This window comes from Fukomys damarensis, unplaced genomic scaffold (genome assembly GCF_012274545.1).
Source record: "Fukomys damarensis isolate Sample0158 unplaced genomic scaffold, DMR_v1.0_HiC HiC_scaffold_17, whole genome shotgun sequence".
Classification (NCBI taxonomy): Eukaryota; Metazoa; Chordata; class Mammalia; order Rodentia; family Bathyergidae; genus Fukomys; species Fukomys damarensis.
The window spans coordinates 33,345,398-33,368,047 of NW_022900929.1; the positions used below are offsets into that span (position 1 = coordinate 33,345,398).

The 22,650-nt window shown below is 37.5% G+C and overlaps 1 protein-coding gene across 3 annotated transcripts in view; it reads left to right on the top strand.

Annotated features, from left to right (window-relative positions):
• The window catches only part of Ubr1 (ubiquitin protein ligase E3 component n-recognin 1), a 186,562-nt gene that overhangs the window by 30,613 nt on the left and 133,299 nt on the right, over positions 1-22,650 (top strand). For 2 of the 3 annotated variants that reach the window (XM_010624811.3, XM_010624806.3), the window contains exons 2-4: positions 3,110-3,366; positions 5,445-5,523; positions 14,983-15,093. In XM_010624811.3, the coding sequence (XP_010623113.1) occupies positions 3,110-3,366; positions 5,445-5,523; positions 14,983-15,093 (447 nt within the window). Of the gene's footprint in view, positions 1-3,109; positions 3,367-5,444; positions 5,626-14,982; positions 15,094-22,650 lie in introns of those variants that run through there. The other variant, XM_010624808.3, reaches the window with a different exon arrangement.

The window sequence follows — 22,650 nt, forward strand, 5'->3', positions numbered from 1 at the left end:
GTTTTTTTTTTTTTTTTTTTTTTTTTCTTATTTTTGTCTTTTAGAATTTTCCTATCTGATTTTAATCCATTAGAGATTTTTTCATTTTATTTTTTTTAATCTGAGTGTAAGCCCTGTTTTATCTTTTTTCTGAGTCCCATCATGTTTTCCCATTTGTATCTTCCAGTGTAGTAAGGTTAAACAACTTTGTTTTATCCTTATCTCCTTCATATTTTTTATCTTAGCAACTCAAGTAGAGGGGAGACAGCTCGACCTCCTCCCAAAGGGGAAACACTGGGATTTGCCTGAAACGATGTTACATTTTCTGAGAGACAAGTTTACCACAGGAAAATGGTAGATTTAGCAAGCAGGTGTTTTATAAACAAAACTAAATAGTTTTTATTAGCAGCTGATTATTACAGAGCAGAAGTTTCAGTAGCTCCTAGAGCACAAGAGGCTCCACATTATCAAAGTCTCAGGTAAGTAAAACAAAGGCAGATAACTTTTTTTTTTGTCTAGAGTCCCCCCCCCATCAAGTCTGGCTTAGCTGAGACCATGATAATTCATAAAGTTTTTAAGCATCGTTGGTTGCAGTTTTATCTTATAGTCTCCCATAAAATCTGTATCAAAATTTTAATTATGCACTTGAGAACAGTTGGTTTAGTATTAGCATTTCCCATAACTATTAGATATTCCCTTGTCCGGTGATGCAATGCAAGACAAAGGGTGGGGTGCCGGGGTTCTGTTTCAGAAAACGACCTTGTTTATTTGCCTGGAGGGCTCTTTAAGCATAAGCCCTCCTCCCTTTCTTTTGATGTATAAAGGAGGCTACCCAGCTCTTCCCATTCACTCTCCTAACCGATTCTCTTTCACACACACAGCCACCTAAGAAGTTAATACATTCCCTCCCTGGGTCCCCTTCCAAAGACAAACTAGGGAGCAACCCAGGGGATCTCACCATTCGGACAGATGATTTTATTTAGTTTTTTTCTTTCTGTTCCACTATTGACGAGCCGGCCTCTGCGTCTTAGAAAGGGAACCCAGGAAATCCTGGGGGCGCACCTTTTCCCTTCCAAGGAGGCAGACAGTCGCTTGCTCAGGTGGGACTCGGATTGACACAGGGAGCGAAGCTTTCCATGAGAGAATTTAACCCCGTAATCATCCTTCTGCTCAGGGAAAAAAACAATTTTAAAATTAGTTAGAAAGCAATCCAGTGGGGTGGTGTTCTTGGAGCTGGATGCTCCCATCTTGTCCCTAGGAACAAATTTAGTTTAATACTCAACAGATGAGACATTGACAAGACAGACAGGTGTCACACAAAAAGAAAAGCTTTGATTCTACTACCCGGAGTCCTCGTCAGGGCCGGGGTCAGGGGAGGTTTCCCGGCTCGTCAGCCACCTCGGTCCTGATAAACAAGACAGTTGTAACCGCCAGCACAAAGCTTACCTCCGGAGGCTTTCAAAGGTCTGTGTCTGAGAATCTCCTGCTGGATCCCGCAACAGAGACTCTCGGCCGGATTTATAGTTCCTGCCTGGGTATCTCTCTGGGGCCTCCAATATGTAAGACCTAAAGTCTCACTTCCACTCCACTGAGCGTGGACAGCCAAAAAGGCCTCCACGATGCTGGGCCCTAACACCCAGCGAGGCTCCGGGAACACGACAGAGAACTGAGAAACCCAGGAAGGAACATATCAGGCTAGATGGTAAAGAGACCTTTATTAGTCTGGCCAGATGGCACTCCCGGAGCCAGGTGGCTCAGAGAAGCAACTGCTCAGGGGCTGAGGTATTTTTTATAAGGTTTTATTAAACAAAGAGTGAGGGAATTCACAGAACAAGACTGTAAACACATTACTTATCTTATGCAGGAAATGTTCTAGGGTCACCTTTTGTCAAACCATTTGCCCCTGGGTGGGCTGTTAACCAAGATAGTAATTAGCATATGAAGAAGCACAGTCTGGCCTATTAGCATGGAGTCACTTTAGCCTATTCAAGTCTTACATAAAGTGCCTGTTCCCTTTCCGAGACCCTATCTGTTCTTTCCTTCCTTAATTTTTCTGAATCATTATTGGTATTTGATATGTCAGATTTTAATTTTAGCCACTCTAATAGACTACATAGAAATATCTCATTGTCATTTTAATTTTCATTCCCCTAGTGACTGATGATATTGAACAGAATGTTTTCTTGTGCAAATAAGCCATCTTTGTTTCTTTTGAAAAGCAGAAGATTTTACATTTGATGAGGTTCAGTTTCTCTTTTTTTTTTTGGTTGGTGGGGGTGGGGACAGGGGCTTGCTATGTAGTTCAGGCTGGCCTTGAGCTCCAACCTCTGCCTCAGCCTTCTGAGTGCTGGGATTATAAATGTGTCCTACACTCATTTTTGTTTGTTTTTTTGTTTTTAATGGTAAGTGCTTTTTGTGTTCACAGAACTCTGACTTACATCCTATTTGATGTGTTACTAAGCAGCACGGTTCCCTAAAATAGTTAAACTAATGTAAGGTCCGACTCGACGCACCTTCCCCCAATGACCAGCCGAGACCGTACGGATGCAAGATGCAGAGGTTTTATTGCGTGGGCCACGGGCGTCTCTAATGTCCGAAGACAAGAGAAGCGCCCCGCCAAGGATGATCTTGCTTATATATAATTTGAAGAGCGGGAAAGCGGGCTTTACAGAAGCAGATTTGCGGATTGGTTAATTCATATGAGGCTATTTGCGGATTGGTTAATTCATACGGGGCCATGAATACAGGGGAGGGGTTTAACACTAAGAAACAGAGAATGTTTTGTCCAGCCTGTGACTGATAATAGACTCATTTTAACACAGCAAGATGGCTATTTCTTGTGTATTGGCAAACATATACTAATAATTAGGGAGGAAAAAAAAAAGCGGCCATTCCAGAGGGAAGCACCCCCCCACTATTGATAACTGCTTTTTGTTTTCAGATATTTATTATATATGGGCAACTGCTTATTTCTGAGGTTATTTTTATTTAATTCCCCATCTGTCTTTTGTATTGGTAAAGGACAAAATATATTGTAAATCATCTTGAAAATACACAATTGTGCTTTATTTGTACCCTAGATTGTAAAGAGGGAACTTCTGAGTCAATCTATTGTTATCTTTTCTTTCAGTGGTGGGATCAGCAAGTTGACTTTTATATTGCTTTCTTGCATCATTTGGCACAGTTGGTGCCAGAAATTTATTTTGCTGAAATGGACCCAGACTTGGAAAAGCAAGAAGAGAATGTGCAGTTATCAATATTTACTCCATTGGAATGGTACTTATTTGGAGAAGATCCAGCTATTTGCTTAGAGAAATTGAAACACAGTGGAGCTTTTCAACTCTGTGGGAAGGTTTTCAAAAGTGGAGAGACAACATATTCTTGTAGGTAAGAATTAGAGATGTACAGGATTGGTTATAATTATAAACTTTGTATTTCATACTTATTCCATGATTTTTTGTGTTTATTACTACTTATACTATATTTACTCCTACTTAGTTAACTTCCTTTTATACTTTCAATCTATTTTGCTCATACAGATTGTTTTTGAATATGTGACTTCTAGTTAAACAGTTCTTTAAATTTTCCTTCCTGTTCTCCAAAAATATATAGTTAATAGATTTTTGCTTTGTGTGTATTGTAGTCATCATATTCTTCTTATCGTGAACCTCTGGGGCCAAGTGAATTTCAGAATTCTGAATACTCCTCCACCAGAGTCAAGGCAGGATCCTATAATCAAACATAGCAAGATTTCTGTAACAAAACTGAATGTTCACACCAAGTGGTATGAATAAAGTCTGTAGTCATGTCATGTCATGTCAGTTTCTCCTTCTCTTCCTCCTCTTCCTTTTTTTTCTTTTTGAAATAACTGACTCTTGGTATAAGCCTGCAAAGTAATAAAACCTTTTGGGATTTTTTTAATTTCACAGATGTGAGTGAAGGATTGTGGACCTTTGGGAACAATTAGAATTTACCTGAACAGAAGAAGCCAGTGGTAGGGAAATTAGAAACATCTTTAGGCTTTCTGTTTGATGTAGGAGCAGTTGTCTTAAGCATCATGGTAAATCAAAGAAGCTTTTTTTTACTCCCTACTGCTGCCTGAAATGTTTGACTTTTAGAGCTTAGCAACACTTTTATTTTTCTCCTTTATTAGAGTATGCTTTAGGAGTATGAATTTTTAGACTTTATGAAAACAGTCTTTATTCTTTGCTTCCCTCTGATTTTAGAGTTGATTGGTTATATATGTTTACTACTTGTTTAAAACATAGTATCTTTATCCTGCTCTTTTCACAGAAAAAAATTAACATTTGCATTTTGTGTACTATTTTTTGCCCTGCATTTATCTTATATATTTTTAGCTAAAGCGCAATCAGTTTCAACTAAAGCACAGTAGACATTTGTAGAAATCGTGTCTCTCAAAATTTCATGGAGATATTGTTACAACCAGGGATTGGCACTGGCATCTAGTGCAGAGAGGCCAGGGTTACTGCTGACCATCCTCCAATGCAGAGGATGACGGATACCTCTATGCCCAGCAGTTATCTGGTCCACTCATGATGTGAGTGTTCTGATGGTGAGAAAGCCTGCTTTAGAGGTTCAGTAGATATACGTATTTTAAAGAATATTATTAGGAAAGCTCTTTTTATCCTCTTAGCCTTTTAAAATGTGTGTGTGTATTACTGGAGATCAAACCTACAGCTTCACTTACATTAGGCAAACACATTCCTGAGCTTCACCCCAGCCCTAAAATTCATTTTGCAAATTTCCTAATTTCATCTATGCAACTCTTTTAAATAATAAATTTAAAAAATTAATCTAACACTTTGTACTTATTTATATTGATTTTTAGTGATTCCCTAAAAGTATCAAGTACTACATTTTAAAAGTTGTTATTAGGGAAGAAATTGAATTTCAGTCATTCCGTAAATATTGTGTATGTAATATTGTGTATGTAAATATTGCGTGTATAGTATGTTCCAGGCACTGTTCTAGGTGCTTGGGACACATCAGTGTATGAAATAAAAATTCCTTCCTTCCTTTATGGTTCTTGTATTCCCAGTGAATTTTGTCTTTATCCAAACTTCATTTAACAACGCCTAGTCAGTGTTTATAAAATAAATGTGTAAGTGTAATGAGGTGAGATGATGGCAGATAATGGAACACAACTGATCAGTTTTCACAAAATAAAATTTTGAGTTGTAACTTAACAGCTCGACACCAAAGTGCAGGCTCAAAGTTATGAGGGTGATTTAAGATATAAAACCAAATGTGCACCCTTACATTTTCAGTAAGTCTAAAATGATACTAGCAGTGTTGTATTTGCTTACAATATTTTGAAATCCAGTTTTTGAAGCATTTTCATATTTAGTTGGTACCATACAGGAAACTTATTCACATGATAGTCATACCTTAAGCATCAATAGGAGTTGTCTAAATTTTGGAATCTAATTGTCAATCTTTTCCAGGGACTGTGCAATTGATCCAACATGTGTACTCTGTATGGACTGCTTCCAGAATAGTGTTCATAAAAATCATCGCTACAAGGTATGAAACCAGAGCCATAAAAATCTATGGATTAGCAAGAATCTGATGGCCTTCTAGTGCAAAATCTTGACCAGTACTTAAAATTCCTGCTGAACAGAACTGGTATGTGGGCCTTTAACCTCTATTAAGTATATTATGTGATAGGACATCTACTTCAAGAGGTAGCCCTTTACAACTTTTTGGTGAGACATACCACTTTTAAACAAAAGTTTGTATAAAGCATACAGATAGTTTAAAGAATAATGGTATCAAAAAACTATAAACAGAATTGCTGTACCATATGATCCATCTATACCACTCCTTGCTATATCTCCAAATGAATTAAAGTTGCATACTGCACTATAGAGATACCTGTATACCAGTGTTTATCACAGCACAGTTCACAGTAGTCAAGATATGGAACCAGCCTAGTTGCCCATCGACAGATAAACGTATAAAGAAAATATGGTACATAGTAGCACGCGCCGATAATACCAGCACTTGGGGAGGCTGAGGAGAAAGGATCGCAAGTTTGAGCCTGGCCTAGGTAACTTCATGACTTGGTAATACTTTGTCTCAAAAAAGACAAAAAAAGGGCTGAGACTAAAGCTCAGTACAAGGTTTCTGAGTTTAATCCCCAATACTGCCAAAAAACCCAAACAGACCGAAAACACAGAAGAATGATACAACAGACACACACACACACACACACACACACACACACACACACACACACACACACACACACAGGAGTATTAGCCATATAAATCAAAATCATGGCTAGGTATGGTGACACATGCCTGTAGTCCTAGCACTTTGGGAGGCTGAGGCAGGAAGATCACAAATTTGAATCCCACCTAGGCAACTTAGCAAGACCTTACCTCAAAATAATATACTTGGGGCCAGGGATATAGCTTAGTGGTTCCGTCACCTGCCTCGCAAGAGTAAGGTCCTGAGTTCAATCCCTGGTACCAAAAAAAAAAAAAATAATAATAATAATAATAACAATATACTTTACATTGTATATATTTTTTGTATAGTAAAATACTCCATAAAAGAAAAAAAAAGGAATACATTAAAGAAAAATTGGAAATGCTGAGTATGGTGAAACACACCTGTAATCCAAGCTCTTGGGAGGCTGAGGCAGGAAGATTGGGACTTTGAGGCCAGCCTGGGCTACACAGGAAGTTTTAGGCCAGCCTATACTATATAGCAAGACCCTACCTTCCAAAAAAAAAAAAAGGGGGGAAGAAGAAATTGAGAGAAATAGGAAGGGGTATGTATTGTTCCAGGGAAAGGGGGGAAAAGGAGAGTAATGGCAGGGGGAGATTCAAGCCCAGACATTTTGTGAACAAAAACCAAGAGAAACCTTTAGTGGCACAATAGTCCTAACAACTTTTGAGAACAGGAAGGAGGCAAAATTTTGAGCCTTTGTTTTGCTGCTTATTTTTTCATTATCCTTGCAAATGGGACCACAGTCTTTGATTTGACGAGTAGATTTAATTTCAAAAAGCAGAAATCAGAATAATAACTGAATTAAATAGAACAGAACTTGTGACTGAATTCACCTAAGTTGATTCAGAGAATCAGACCTGTTATAGCCTTGAGAGTGATATGATGATGCTCTTTGATTCAATGCATTTCTATTTTTTGTTTTGTTTTGTTTTTTTGCTTTTTGAGACAGGGTCTCACTATATAGTTGAGACTGACCTGGAACTCACTATGTAGCCCAGGCTGGTCTTGAACTCAGTGATCCTCCTGCCTCAGCCTCCCGAGTGCTGGGATTACAGGCATGAGCCACCACGCCCATGGAAAATTGAATACATTTCTAAGGCAACTAGAACACACCTGCAGAAGAAAATAGACCCCCTCTAACCTCTAAAACTTAAACCATACGGCCTGGGATTTGGCTTAGTGGTTCTGCTGCCAGCCTCGCAAGCACAAGGGTCTGAATTCGATCCCTGGTACCAAAAAAAAACAAAACCTTAAACTATAAAGCTAGTTAAATCTTTCTAACAACTGTTTTAATGTGCATGAGCACATTTTACCAATTACCTTTTATATTATATTGAAAAAATTTCTTAAGCATAGTTTGGAGACTGAGGAATGGTTCTTTGAGGATTGTTTCATACAACCAAGGAAAATAATTTGCCTCCTGGGGAATTGAACTAATTTGTTTGTTTGCTTGCTTTGAGACAGGATCTTGCTATGTAGTTCAGGCTGTTCTTAAACTCACTGTGTAGTACAATCTGGCCTAGAAGTCACAGCAATACTCCTGCCTCAGCCTTCCGAGTGCTGGGGTTATAGGCATGTGCCACCACATCTGGCTGAACTAATTTCTGATCTAATCCTTAAGACTAGAATGGTAAAACTATGATGGAATTTAAAACCCCTTGCTAATCTGCAAAACATTGTTACTGGGAATTGATTGGGATGTGAGGCCTTTCTTCAGAAAACAATTTTATTTTCAGTGTCAATCAGTCCTGTTTTAGGTCCTAAACCCTAATGCCATGTATTTGTACTTATTAAACACTGCTTCAGCAAAAAGTATATAAATTAAAAAAAAACAACAATCTTCTTTCTTATCAGTGGTTTTATCTTATTTGTATATCTTTTATCCCCACCTGACTATAAACTTCTTGAGGACAGGTTCAGGTCTCATATAATTTTTACCTCTGTGTCTGTCATGGTACTTAGGACACAGAGACTTTTGGTAAACATTTATTGAAATGAAATGTTAGGATCAATGAAGCTAAATCATAGGCAAAACTGATGGCCGAGATTTAATTAAAAATAATTAGTTCCATATGTTTAGCATCATCCTTTATAAATATTATAATCCTCCTACATGATAAGAAAATATATTTATATATTGTCTGCCTTCCCCCACCCCTTAATATTGAGTACTGAACCCCAGGCTTTCACACTGAGCTACATCTCCAGTGCTTTTTATTTTTACTTTTATTTTGGGATAGGTCTCACTAAGTTTCTGAGTTGCTGAGGCTGAGTTCAAATTTGTGACCTCTTGCCTCAGCTTCCTAGACTGGGATTATAGGGTGTGCTATCATGCCCAGCTGTATATTGCTTTCAAACACACAGCATTTAAGAAATTATTTATTGGGCTGAGTATATAGCTCAGTAGTAGAACACTTGCTTAACATGCACAAGGCCCTTGTTTTAATCCCCAACACTGTAAAACAAACAAATAAGCTTAGGCAATACTACTTTTTTTTGTTTGTTTTTTGAGATAGGGTCTCACTATGTAGTTGAGACTGACCTGGAACTCACTATGTAGCCCAGGCTGGCCTCAAACTCACAGTAATCCTTTTGCCTCAGCCTCCCAAGTGCTGGGATTACAGGTATGCACCACCACGCCTGGCTACTTTTTTTGCTGTTGTTTGTTTGTTTGTTTTGGTACCAGGGATCAAATTTGGGTCCTTGGGCTTGTGAGGCAGGCAGTGGAACCTCTGAGCTAAATCCCTAGCCCTAGAAACTACTTTTTCAAAATTCAGATAATACACAAGAATATAAACATTACAATTGTTTTTTTGTCCTGTTGTATTTTCCTCCCTAGTAGTGACCATGATTTAAAAATATAGGGTCTAGCCTGACAGATGTTTTTTTGTAGACAGAATCTCAGTATGTTGAAATCACAGTTATCCTCCTGCCTCAGCCTCCCAAGTGCTGGGATTACAATTGTGCACCACCATAGCTGGCTTAGCCTGACAGATCTTTATATATTTAGCTGGCTTGTTTAGGTATATGGCGGGTAGAGAGATTAACTGTATTTTCTGTTTTGCAACTTTTATTTAAGTTAACAATATATTGTGAAGATTATTCTGTATTGATACATGTAGTAAGTTTTGACTTATTTCAGGGGATCGAACTTAAGCCTTAAGTTTGCAAGGCAGGTAGCAGAACCACTGAGCTAAATCCCTGGCCCAAGTTTTGGCTTATTTAATTGCTATAAAACTCCTTTTTCTAGACAAGTAGATTTTTTTTTTATAATACAATATTGCTTTGAACAAACACATTTTTATCTTTGTTTTTATATAAACAAGTTTAAAGAATATCTGAAGCTACATAATTAGATTTTCTGGGTTGAAGTATATATGCATTTAGAATGGTAAAAGATTTTCCAACTTTTGTTACTGTTATAAAATACATTTAAGGGCTGGGGATTTAGCTCAGTGGCCCTGTTTCTGCCATGCAAGTAAGTGCAAGATCCTGAATTCAATCCCTGGTACAAAAAAAAAGTTAAAATACATTTGATAGACAGGCATGGTGGCACATGCTTGTAATCCCAGCATTTGAGAGGTGGAGGCAGGAAGATTGCCAGGAGTTCCAGGCCAGCCTGTGCTCCATAATTAGTTCAAGGCCAACTTGAACTACACGGCAAGAGCCTGTCTCAAAAAAAAAAAAAAAAAATTATCTTCTCTGTCATTAGGTTTTTGTTTGTTTGTTTTTTGTACTTGGGATCAAACTCGGGTCCTTGCACTTGTGAGGCAGGCAGCCGAACCACTGGGCTAAATCCCTAGCCCTATCTTCCCTGTCGTTAAGTGTACAGTTGAGCAGTATTGAATATGTTCATCACGTGCTGCCAATATCACCATCTGTCCCTGTAACTCATTTTACCTTCTAAGAAGGAAAAGCTGTACTCACTAAGCAATAGCTTCCCATTCCTTCCTTCTTCCAACTCCTGGCAATCACCATTCTGCTGCCTGCAGAATAGCTATGTGACTGTGTATTTGACTTTTTGTGATTTTTCTTATTTGACTTAATGTAATGTCTTCAAGGTTCATCCGTGTTAGAGCATATATCAGAATTTCCTTCCTTGGGCCAGGGATTTAGCTCGGTGCCGTGCCTGCCTCGAGAGCACAAGGTCCAGAATTTGATCCCTGGTACCCCCCAAAAAAAGAATTTACTTCCTTTTAAAAGCTGAATGATACTCCATTGTAGGTAGATACTGCATTTGGCTTATACATGCATCCATGCATTTAGCTTATCCATGTTGATGGAATCTTGGTTATTGATTATTTTTATCCTTACTCATTTTTCTGTTGCTTTTTTTCATGCTATATTATGTGGTTTATACTTTATCTTAATATGCTTATTTTATTTTGTGTGTGTGAGTGCAGAGAGACAGACAGACTGGGGATTAAACCCAGGAGGATCAATCTCCCATGGAACAATATCCCAGGCCCTATCTATCTGTATGTCTGTCTGTCTATCTATCTATTTATTTTGAGACAGGTTCTCAGGAAATTGCCAGAGTTAGCCTCAAATTTGTGATCCTCCTGCCTCAGCCTCCCAGGTAGCTGGTATTATAGGCATTCAATAGCATACCTGGACCTCAAAATTTTATGTTTTTAAAGCCAGATATATTGAAGTATACATTTTATTACTTTAAAATTTTATCAGTTTTTAGTACATGATAATTGCATGTACATAACAATTCTTTTTTTTTTTTGGTACTGGGAATCTAAGTCAGGACATTGCACTTGGAACAACAACAACAAAAAAGTGATTGTTTGAGTTTACAAGATCTATTTTTCTGCCTTTTTAACTTAGTTTCTGCTGTCATTTTTCTTATTGACATTTTAAATTTGTAAGTTGTTAAATTTCCCCCATTTTTAATGCTCTGAATTCCTTTACTTTGCTTCTGTGGTATCCTCTATTCCAATATTATGTTTATACAGCTACATTTTTAATAACTATAGGATTACAGCATTCATCAGTATATATTAAAGAAGAGAAATTCATTTATATATCTTAGTTTCTAGTTGCTTTTGTTCCATTTGTTATCTCAGTATTAATTCTGTAATGCTCAGACCACCTTTCCCTTTACTCAGCCTTTTATTATCTAGTTTGTTTGAATGGTGTTCTTTGGATCCTTCCTCTTACCCATGTAATACTAATCTTTTGGTCCTTTTGCTTTCCCTTCTCTTTTTCCCCCCTTTTGGTTGTAGTCTTTCTGGGTGTCAGGTCATATGTTTGTATTTTTCTATCCATATTCATCTTTTTTTGTAGTTTTACAGTTAAGTATATACAGTGTTCACCATCTCTTCTTTTTCTGAAATTTCCGCCTATAGCCTGTGAATCAATCTGGATATTTTGTATGACATAGGAATGGTCTTTATACTTTTAGGAAAAAAATGAGAAGAATATTTCATGATTAATGAAAATTATAGGAAACTATCAGGGGGTGGTGTTGCAGCTTAGTATGCACTGGGCCCTGGGTTCAGTCCCTAAGCCTCCCACAAAAGAAGTTCAGTACCCATGAATAAAGTTTTTATTTTGGTACCGGGGATTGACCTCGGGACCTTGCTTTTGCGAGGCAAGTGGCGGAACCACTGAGCTAAATCTCTGGCCCCCATGAATAAAGTTTTATTGGAACCTTACCATACCCACCCATTTATATACTGTCTGTGGCTACTTCTGAGTGGAAAGTAATATTTTGAATAGTCTGTGTAGCCTGCAAAACCTAAGATATTTTATTACTTGGTCCTTTATTACAGAAAGTTTGCAGATCCTTGAGACTCCTTAGGAAGGGCACATGTGTACAGTGTTCCCTAAATTCTGACATTTTTAGGCCATGGCTGGAAACAATATCCTTAGTTTTCTCCCCACCACCCCTTAAAAATTGTGTTCTGATAGACACAGTGACTCAGACCTGTAATCTCAGTTATTAAGAAGGCTGAGGTAGGAGGATTTCAAATTGCCCTAGCAACTTAATGAGACCCTGTCTCAAAATAAAATAAAAAGGCTGAGATGTAGCATCCCTGGATTCAATCTCCAGTGACAAACAAAATGCAAGGTTCTATTGTTGCCTTGATTTTTTAAATCTTGTTACTGAGAAGCCTGATACTAGTCTAATTTTCTTGTATTCTTTTTCAAGACTTTTTTTTTTCTTTTTCAAGACTTTAAAGTCTAATAGTTTTGCAGAGCATGATGGCACACACTTGTGATCCCAGCACTCGAGAGGCTGAGGCAGGGGAATATCTGTGAGTTGGAGGCCAGCCTGAGTTACATTGTGAGTTCAAGGCCAGAACTACATAGGAAGACTCTGTCTCAGACAGTCTAGTCTTTTTCTGGGGAATTAATCACCCTGGGTACATTTTTAAAAATCTTTTTCAGTTACTCATAGACTTATGGCTCCTTTCAAGTATAGATTTGCAGCTTTTACGTCCAGAGAGTTTACTTGGTTTACAGTTTTAAGTACTAGTTCTGCTCCATTCTTTTGATTTTCTTCAGTTGTACTTTTGTTAGCTCTCTTAATCCCTATCAACTATTTCTCTGACCCTACTTCTTTACTTTATTTTTTATTCTCTTGATTTTTTTGCGCTTTGCTTCAGTGCTATTTATTAACTTTTTATTTGAGCTACATGTTAGGTACCCTGTAATTTAGAATTCACTACTATGGTTCTCATTTTCTTCTTCCTCCTTCCTCTCCCTCACCCATCCCCTTTTCTCCGCCACCCTCCCCTCTCCTTCTTTCTTCTTTTTCCAGTACTGGGAATTAAGCCCAGGATCTTTTGCATGCTAGTCAAGTACTCTACCACTGAGCTGTATCTTCAGCCCGCCTCCTCTATTTTTTTTTTCCTGAGTTGAATCAGGTCTCGTTTTCTAGATTTTTAGAATTCATTTTATCCATCATTTTTAATTTTCTCACTTTTGCTCTCTTTCTTCCTTTGTCCTTTGAATTCTTTCTTTCTTGGTACTGGAAATAGAACCCAGCTCTTTCCACATGCAACGCATGCACTCTGCAACTACATTATGCCCCTGACCTTTGTGTTCTGTTTAAGGATGTTTGGTTCGATGAAAGGTTTTCGTATCCTCAGATAGTTGTTTGGGGCTCATATGATTCATTTTGGAACATTGTGTTACAGTGTTCTGGCTCTTATTTACATTTTTGCTTTGTTCTTTTCCACAGAAAGTATAGATATAGTCTGCTATTTTCCTATTCCTTTTTATTTCATGAACAGGAGTAAAAGTGCTTTCTTCTATTAAGTCTACCCTCTTTTGTGTACTTTCTTTCATAGATGATGATCTCATTTCTGTGGGATTTTTTTTTTTTAAAGGCAGGGTCATACTATGTAGTTCAGGTTGTCTTAAATTTACTTTGTAGCCCAGGCTGGCCTGGAATGTATGGCAATCCTCCTGCCTCAGCGTCCTGAGTGCTGGGATTACAGGTGTGCACCACCATACCCAGCTCCCTTCTGTAGGATTTTTAAATATTCTATTTCCTGTTTTCCTTTGCTGCCATGTCTTCTGCACTTCTCTGCTCTTTTACACAGTATTTTAAGCTCCCCTTTCTGGCTGTCTATGTCCACAGGCTTGAAGTGCTGTGTAATAGAAACTCTTGGAACAAGTCTTATGAAGATCATAGTATTTTTGTTGTTGTTTCCTAATAATGCTGAAAGTATGGGTCATATGTGGTTTTGTGTTTCCTTAATGTATGTTGGGGGGATTCAATATCAATTTGTTGCCATTATTCTCTGTCAGAGTGTATTTTAGTTTTTTGGTTTTTTTTTAGGAAGACTGAAGGAAAATAGTTTGTGTAAATTTTATTTGCTGTGGGACAACAGTGTAAATGAACATAGTGTATTTATATATTTCTTTTTTCTTTTTCCTTCTGGTGTGAGGGATTAAACCCAGTACCATGCACATGTTAGGCAAGTGATCCACCACTGAGCTACATTCCCAGCTTTTTGTATTTTATACTACATAGTATCATTATACTGATTTCTTAAAAGGGTTTATCCAAAAAAGTCTCATTGACTCAAGCATTTTGGGTGTTACATCTTTTACATACTTTTCAATTGGTTTTGCATTAATTTAAATTTAAACAACTATTTAAAAATTAGAGTTATTTTTCAAAAGCTTATTAATTTTGTAGGTTCATTTTGTTAGGATGTATTCAGGATTTTGGATTTTTTTTTTTTAGTAACTAAAATGATTTTTGTTTCATCTAGTTTCTATTACATCAAAGACAATTAAGGTTAAAATATTGGTGAAGTTTTTCTTTTTTTCAGTAGGGAGAGTAAACTCAAGGCCTTGCTCTGCCACTGAGGTTTTTGTTTATTTGTTCATTTGTTTTTGAGACACAGTCTCACTTTGTAGTTCAGGCTGGCCTTGAACTCACTATATAGCCCAGGCTGGCCTCAAACTCATGGCAGTCCTCCTGCCTCAGCCTCCTGAGTGCTGGGATTGTAGTCATATGCCACCACGCCCTACTGCCACTGATCTTTATTCCCAGCCCTTTATTAAATTTTTGTTTTGAGATAGGGTCTTGCAAAGTTGCCTAGGCTGGCCTGGAACTTAATGATCCTCCTTGGCTTCCTGAGTAGCTGGATTTACAAGTATGTACCACCACACCTGGTATATAAACATAAACTGTTGAATTTATCTTTATCAGATATTCTTGCTTGCTTTGTAATGTATTTTGAGATTAAATAAAACTCATTTTTCATTGGGCAGATGCATACTTCCACTGGAGGAGGGTTTTGTGACTGTGGAGATACAGAGGCCTGGAAAACTGGCCCCTTTTGTATGAATCATGAACCTGGAAGAGCAAGTACCACAAAGGAGGTAAGAATATTATTATTTTTTTAAATTCCTATTTAAAACTTGCTGGAATTAAGAATAAATGCTATTGGGCTGGGGATTTAGCTCAGTGGTGCCACTGCCTGCCTTTCAAACTCAAGGTCCTGAGTTCTATCCCTGGTACCCCCCACAAAAAAAAATTAAAAAGGGCCAGCAATTTAGCTCAGTGGTGCTGCTGTTTACTTCCCAAGCGCAAGGTCCCAAGTTCGATCCCCAATATCCCCCACCAAAAAAAAAAGAACAAATGCTATCTATATATGTTAAATTAATTCTATTTAAACTCCAAATAGTTTTGTTTTAATATTTTATACTTAAGCAGTTACTTTCCATCCCAGAGAATCTAAAGGTACGGTAGTTTCTGTAGAGAAGGAATGAGCTGGGCTGAGAATATAGCTTAGCAGTACAGTGCTTGCTTAGTATGTGAAGGCACTGCTTTCAATCTCTAGACCACAGAAAAATTAAAATAAAATAGGGAATAAATTCAGAGTAAAAAAATGAATTCAGAATAATTTCTTTCTTTCTTTTTTTTTTCTTTTTCTTTTTTTTGGTACCAGGAATTGAACTTGGGTCCTTGTGCTTATGAGGCAGGTGGTGGAACCACTGTGCTAAGTCCCCAGCCCTCCAGAATATTTCTTGCTAGGCAATCAGTTTAATAAGAGTAAATAATATATAAGCTGAAAAGAATAAAAAGAAGGGGCAGAGATTTCACTCAGTGGCACTAGTGCCTGCCTCACAAATGCAAGGTCTTGAGTTCGATCCCAGGTACCAGAAAGAAAAAGAAAAGAATAAAAAGAAGTAATTATTGATAGGTAAAAATAAAATGAATTAGAAAGCAGCAGACTTGAAGCACAAATTCAGTATGTTCTTAAGAAGTCAAAAAGATTAAATAGAATATATTCCTTCTACATTGACTTGGATTTCCAAGTACAGAAGAAAATTTGAGCACATCCACATATAGACACTTAGAAATGAGATGAGGAAATAACCATTAAATCCAGATAAAAATGGGTTAAAAGCATTATGAATCACTTAGAATGACTGGTTTCAGCCAGTGAGAGTAGGATACAGTCTTAATCATTTTCCTGGCACTAGACATGATACTTGATACTACAATTTAAAGGAGCTGAAAGATCATAAGACTTTCCCTGCACTTATTGAGATGAGCACGTGGTTTTGTTTTTTATTCTACTTACATGTTACATTTGAAAATGAATTACTTTATCACAGTATAAAATTCCATAATTTTTACTCAAAAAAAAAAATTTGATCAGTAACCATTGAAAAAATTTAGTGTTGGGGCATGGTGGTGCATGCTTGTGATCTCAGCACCTTGGAAGGTTGAGGCAGGAGGGTCACTTCGAACTCAGACTGAGCAACTTAGTAATTTAGTGAGACCCTGTCTCAAAAAAAAAAAAAATGTGTGATGTGTCTGTGGGGATATAGCTCAAGGCTAAGACCCTGTGCTCAACTCTCAGAACTGAAAACAGTTTTGAAAATTGTCACAACAAAGTGATTCCTCCATATGCAGTATTCATATAGTTTCACAAATGAATCCTTTCAAAACTTTAAGAAATAAATAGCTTCTCTAGTCTTTATGTCATTATGTTTTGGGAATGCTCACCTCTTGGTTTCCAGGTTTTTCTCATGTGGAACAAAGAATTGAACAAAACAAGCAAAAACAGTCATAAAATTTATTTGAAATTTCAATGTAAAGGGTAAGGGATAAACTGGCTCTGCAGAGCGAATTTAAGAGCAAAAGAGAGGAGAAATAAAAACAAAAATAAAAGTACACTTGGAGGACACAGGGGTGGGCTGGGCTCTTCGTGGTGTCTGTGTCCTTTTATTCTTTTCACCAGCAGCACAGCAGGAATCCAAGAGAATTCCACATACAGGGCCTGGAGAGGTGGTTCCTGTAGATTCTGGAATCATACCACACCTCTCTTCCCAGACTGTCTATGCCATGCCCAGCTCCCCTCACTTAGGCTGTTCAGTAACAGCCCAGATTTTGGTCTCTTAAGTAACATTTCTTACTCAAAAAAATCAAGTTTATTGTTAAAATACTTGATTTTTAGATTGGGTCAAGAATATTTAAGGTAAACTTTCACAGATGGGCTTGTGTCAAAAGAGCCTAGGACATAGCTTGAAAAGCCCCCTTTGACCTTAGTTAGATAATGGGAGCATCAAAGAATTAATAATAAACAACCACTTTAATTGATTGAATCATACTGATTAGATAGAAGTTCACAGGGCTGGGAATTCAGCTCAGTGGTTTGGCTGCCTGCCTTGCAAGCACAAGGACCTGAGTTTGATCCCCAGAACCAAAAAAAAAAAAAAAAAATCATAAGTTCCTAATGAAAATTAAAGGCGAGCTAAATAAAATAAAACCTGTTTGTTCCCATGAGAATAACTTGCATCAATTCCTTACTGTAAAAATTGATGATTAAAGAGAATGAAATAAGCATCTATTCTACCTTTTCAGTAACAAATTGTATTTCATGGTAACTAGGGATCTCTAGCTCACCAGGAAAAGCTCTTGTAGCTGGAGGAATGTTAGCTGATAGGAATAGCAGAATTAGAAAAATTAGCATTTTGCAAGGCCTAAGGAATACTTGATTTGAGATGAGGATTATTAATGGATGTTGAAGCCTCACTTAGGTTTACTAAGAAGAGTAGTCACATGGTTCTAAAGTATTTGCTAGTCATAAGGAAAAAAATGAAAGAAATTATAGTGCAAATATCTGTTACAGTTTAGGTCTGAGATGTCCCCAAAAGGTTTATGTTCAGAGATAGGGCTTTTGGAAGGTGATTGGATCATGGGGTGCTGTAGCTGACTTGCTGTTAAGAGCTGGGGCCTGGTTGGAGGTGGCCACCAGGATGTGCCTGGAAGGGCATGTTCTTGTCCTAACTCCTTCCTTCTCTCTCTGCTTCCTGGCTGCCATGAATCAAGTACCTTTTCCTCTGCCAGGCCTTTCCACCATCCTGTTTCTGCCTTGGGACCAGCTGACCATGGACTGAGACCATAAGTCAAAACCCCTGTACTCCTTTATAAAATTGTAGTGTCAAAACCAGTCATCAATGTTAATGTCATAATACAGTCGCCAATGAAACGTTTGGGACCAGATCTAATTCAGATTTTGAAAATATTTGATTTTTAAAATATTTGTAAGTCTACCAATTGAGTGTCCAAAATCCAAAAATCTGAAATCCAGCTTTCAGATTAGGGATGCTAAATTTGTGTCTAATTTTAACATTTAAAAAAGTCCATCAATGCAATGTATCACATAAGTACAATAAAAAAACAAAACCATATGCTCATATCAGTAGGTGTAGAGAAAGTCCTTATCCTCCAATCACCTCCCAAAAGCCCATAAAGCTGGCAACCAAGGCTCCAACATAATGTGCGTTTTGGGAGAAATTTTAGATAACTACCATAACAGAGTAAGTCATTATACAATTATATTTGGCAATAAATTAATAGGTATGATACCAAAAGCATAACTTAAAAAAAAAAAAACAGTGGTAGAGGACTTACTTGCCTAGCATGTTGAAGGTCCTGGGTTCAATCCTTACTACCAGAAAGTGGGGGGGAGATAAATTAGACTAAATTAGAGTTTAAACTTTTTTGCTCCAAAGAGTACTATTAAAAAGTGAAGTCTGCAGTGGCACTGTTTGCCTTGCAGCTAGCACAAGGTCCTGAGTTGGATCCCTGGTACGAAAAAAAAAAAGTGAAGTCTGGTATGATGGTGCATGTTTGTAATCTCAGCATTCTGAGAGGCAGTGGCCAAAGACTGAAAATTTGAGTCTCAAAAAAGGAAAAAAAAAAAAAAGAAGAAGAAAGAAATAGCCTCAAACTGGCCCTGAACACTTGGCTCCAGAGATCCTTCTCTCTCAGCTTCCTCGGTAGATGGGACAGTAGGATATGCTATGTCCAGCTTTTTGTGTAACATTTGACAGTAAACTTCTTTTACATGTGTTGTATCATTTTATACTCATTATTACTTTACAAGATACGTGTGGTAGTCTTGTTTTACAAATGTGGAGACAGAACCTCCATACAGTGTCCTAACCAGATTTCGACATCGAGTCTAGATGTGGCATCAATATATGTTTAAAAACGTCGAATTTGGAAATAATTTCAAGTTTACAAAAAGTTGTAAAAATAAAATAGTACAGAGAATGTTCATTTAGCTATCACCCACTCACCTATCAAATTAAAATCTTTGTCATTTATTGTTCAGCCCTTTTAAAATTGCTTTGTTATTTTGAAGCAAGGTCTTGCTCTGTAATTCAGGCTGGCCTTGAACTCACTGTGTAGCACAGGCTGGGTGCCTGGCTCAGCCTCCTGAATGTTAGGATTACAGGCACGCACCACCATGCCCAGCTTCAGCACTGTTTCTAGATCGTTTTGCTTCTCTTTTATTCATTTACTTGTCCTGATCCCAAATGATCACTCTTTCATTTGCCAAATATTTATTTGTTAAAGTTATTAGCTGTCCATTATCTGAGATATCCAGCTTTAACCTTTTCAATACATTGTCTTGTTTTTATAAAAAAAGCCCTTTTCTTGTAGTTATTAGCACATATTAAACAAATTAGTGGGCTGTACTGTGATATTTTCATACATTTATCATGAATTGATTTTATAAGCTAATTTTGATTAATTTTAATTATTTGATTATTATTTTAATTATTTCAGTATTAATATTGTCTTAATTTTTATTTCAGTTTCTGCCTTAGTATTTTCTTGTGGGGTGCATTTAGACAGGGTCTTGCTAAGTAGTTCAGGCCAGCCTTGAACTCACTGTATAGCCCAGGCTGGCCTCAAATTCACGGCAGTCCTCTGCCTGAGTGCTAAGATTATAGGTGTGCACCACCACACCCAGCTCCTCCTCAGTTTTTGTTTCATTTGTTTTTTTAGTGCCAGGTATCCAACTCAGGACTTTGCGCTTGAAAGGCAGGTGCTAGAACCACTGAGCTACCCTGGCCCTCTCCTCAGTTTTTAAAAAAAGCATATTGGCATATTTTGGCATATAGTTGGAGAGTGTTTCCAGCATGATATTTTCTTTTTTTGTGGTGCTAGTGATCAAACACAGAGTCTCAAGCATGCTTGGTAGGCACTCTTACTACTAAGCTACATCCACAGCCCTTCTATGACATTTTTATCCTCTTCATTTTGTAAGTGTTTTTTCCAGAAAACTGTTTTCGCACTTCAAGGTAGCCAAGAAAGGGTCCTTTTGAGAAAGAGAGTTTTTAGGAGTTAAGTTAGCATATTGAGTTTAAAAACCAGTGCCCTACTTTGGGGTTTTCTGTATCATAAAACCACAAAACATTGACATCAGTCCCAAATTAACTTGATCTTGAATTCCTTTCGATTTTTTTTTTCTTTTTGGTTTTTTGAGACAGGGTCTTACTATGTAGTTCAGACTGCCCTGGAACTCACTGTGTAGCCCATGTTTCTCGAACTCTTTTTGTGGTGCTAGTGATCAAACACAGAGTCTCAAGCATGCTTGGTAGGCACTCTTACTACTAAGCTACATCCACAGCCCTTCTATGACATTTTTATCCTCTTCATTTCATAAGTGTTTTTTCCAGAAAACTGTTTTCGCACTTCAAGGTAGCCAAGAAAGGGTCCTTTTGAGAAAGAGAGTTTTTAGGAGTTAAGTTAGCATATTGAGTTTAAAAACCAGTGCCCTACTTTGGGGTTTTCTGTATCATAAAACCACAAAACATTGACATCAGTCCCAAATTAACTTGATCTTGAATTCCTTTCGATTTTTTTTTTCTTTTTGGTTTTTTGAGACAGGGTCTTACTATGTAGTTCAGACTGCCCTGGAACTCACTGTGTAGCCCATGTTGGTCTCACACTCATAGCGATCCTCCTGCCTCAGCCTCCCAAGTGCTGGGATTACAGGCGTGTGTTACCATGTCTGGCACTTTGGATTTCTAATTAGTTTTAGAAGATGAAAGATATTCTGGAACTGATTGATTATCTGAGTGTAAAAAAATCTTAGGGGTAGCACATAGTTTGTTTTCTCCTTGCTTTGGTAAATCTGAAACCCATTCCTGCCAAGTACATGGCATTGTGCCAAGCATAAGGGAGATTTACTAAATGTAATCAGATTTGACTGATACTAATAGCCAATCACCAAACATTTGGCAGTTTTTGAAAGAGCAGTATAACTGCCTTGATATGGCTGTCACCATTTTGGTTAGCGACTGCCATTTTATACCTTGATTTCATTTCCTACCTCAGGCGTCATCGTCCCTTGTCCATATAAGGAATAGATCACAAATAATGACCTCTGAGTGGCTGCCCGCACAACTGATGTAACTCCCCTACTGGCTTACACCAGTCACCTGCTAAATAACCAAGCCCCTTCCACCCAGCTCTCTCTCTCTCTCTTTCCTCCTTCTCAGAGTAGGCCACTGTGCTGCTCTACAATAAATCTCTCATACAAGCTCTGTTAGTGTGTGGAGTGATCTTTGGCAGGCACCAGTTTCTTTCAAGAGGCTCCTTTCTCATATAAGTATAGATGCAGTTTCTCTCAAACCCTGCAATGTATCCTGATTAATTACTAATTTGTTTGCTTAGGGTATTGTTTTCATTTAAGTTATAGTTCTTTTGTACCCTGTAATTAACCTAAGGTGTAAGTACTTGTCTTAAAAATTTTGTACAGTCTTACCTGCTTTCCTAAAGAAATTCTCTGATACAATACGGAAGTAATACATAGATTTTAACTCTTCCTCAAATTATTCTTGAATAATTGAAATTAAACATTGACAAAAAATATGAGAAACAGGAATGTGCTAGACCAATATTGATCTTAAATAGCTTTCTCTCCCTCCCCCTCCCCTCCCCCTCTCCCTCCCTCCTTCTCTTTCTCTCCTCTCTCTGTCTCCCTCTCACAACTCTCCAGGGAGATGATGTGTTGAGGGAGGGTAAAACAAATTATTAAGCATGGGGAAGTGAGGAAAGACAATGCTAAAGGGTAAATGAATATGTTAGTAGTTTCAGGGCTACAGAATAAAATATGGTTCGTTACTTCATTGTGTAAAGAAGTTAAATTAAAATTTAATATTAAAACCTTATACTGGGCGAGAGATGTAGCTCAGAGGCACTGTGCCTACCTTGCAAGCACCAGGTCCTGAGTTTGATCCCAGTACCAAAAAAATGCTTTTACTAAACATTTTGCTTTATTTTGTCTTTTTTCATATATTGAATTTTTTTTAAAGAGCTACTGTATTTTTTTCTCTTAGTCCCCCACCACCACTTTTTTTTTTTTTTTTTTTTTTGGTAATGGGGATCTAACTTGGGACCTTGTGCTTGCAAGGCAAGTGGTGGCACCACTGAGCTAAATCTAAATCCCCAGCCTCTTAGTTCCTTTTTTAAAACACCTTATTGAAATGTAATTTACACTTAATTTAGAGAGATCACCCATTTAAAGCATATAATTTGGTGATAGTTTTAGTATATTTACTTTTTTTTTAAGAAAAGGTCTTGCTGTGTAGTTCAGGCTGGCCTTGAACTGTCAATGTAGCTAA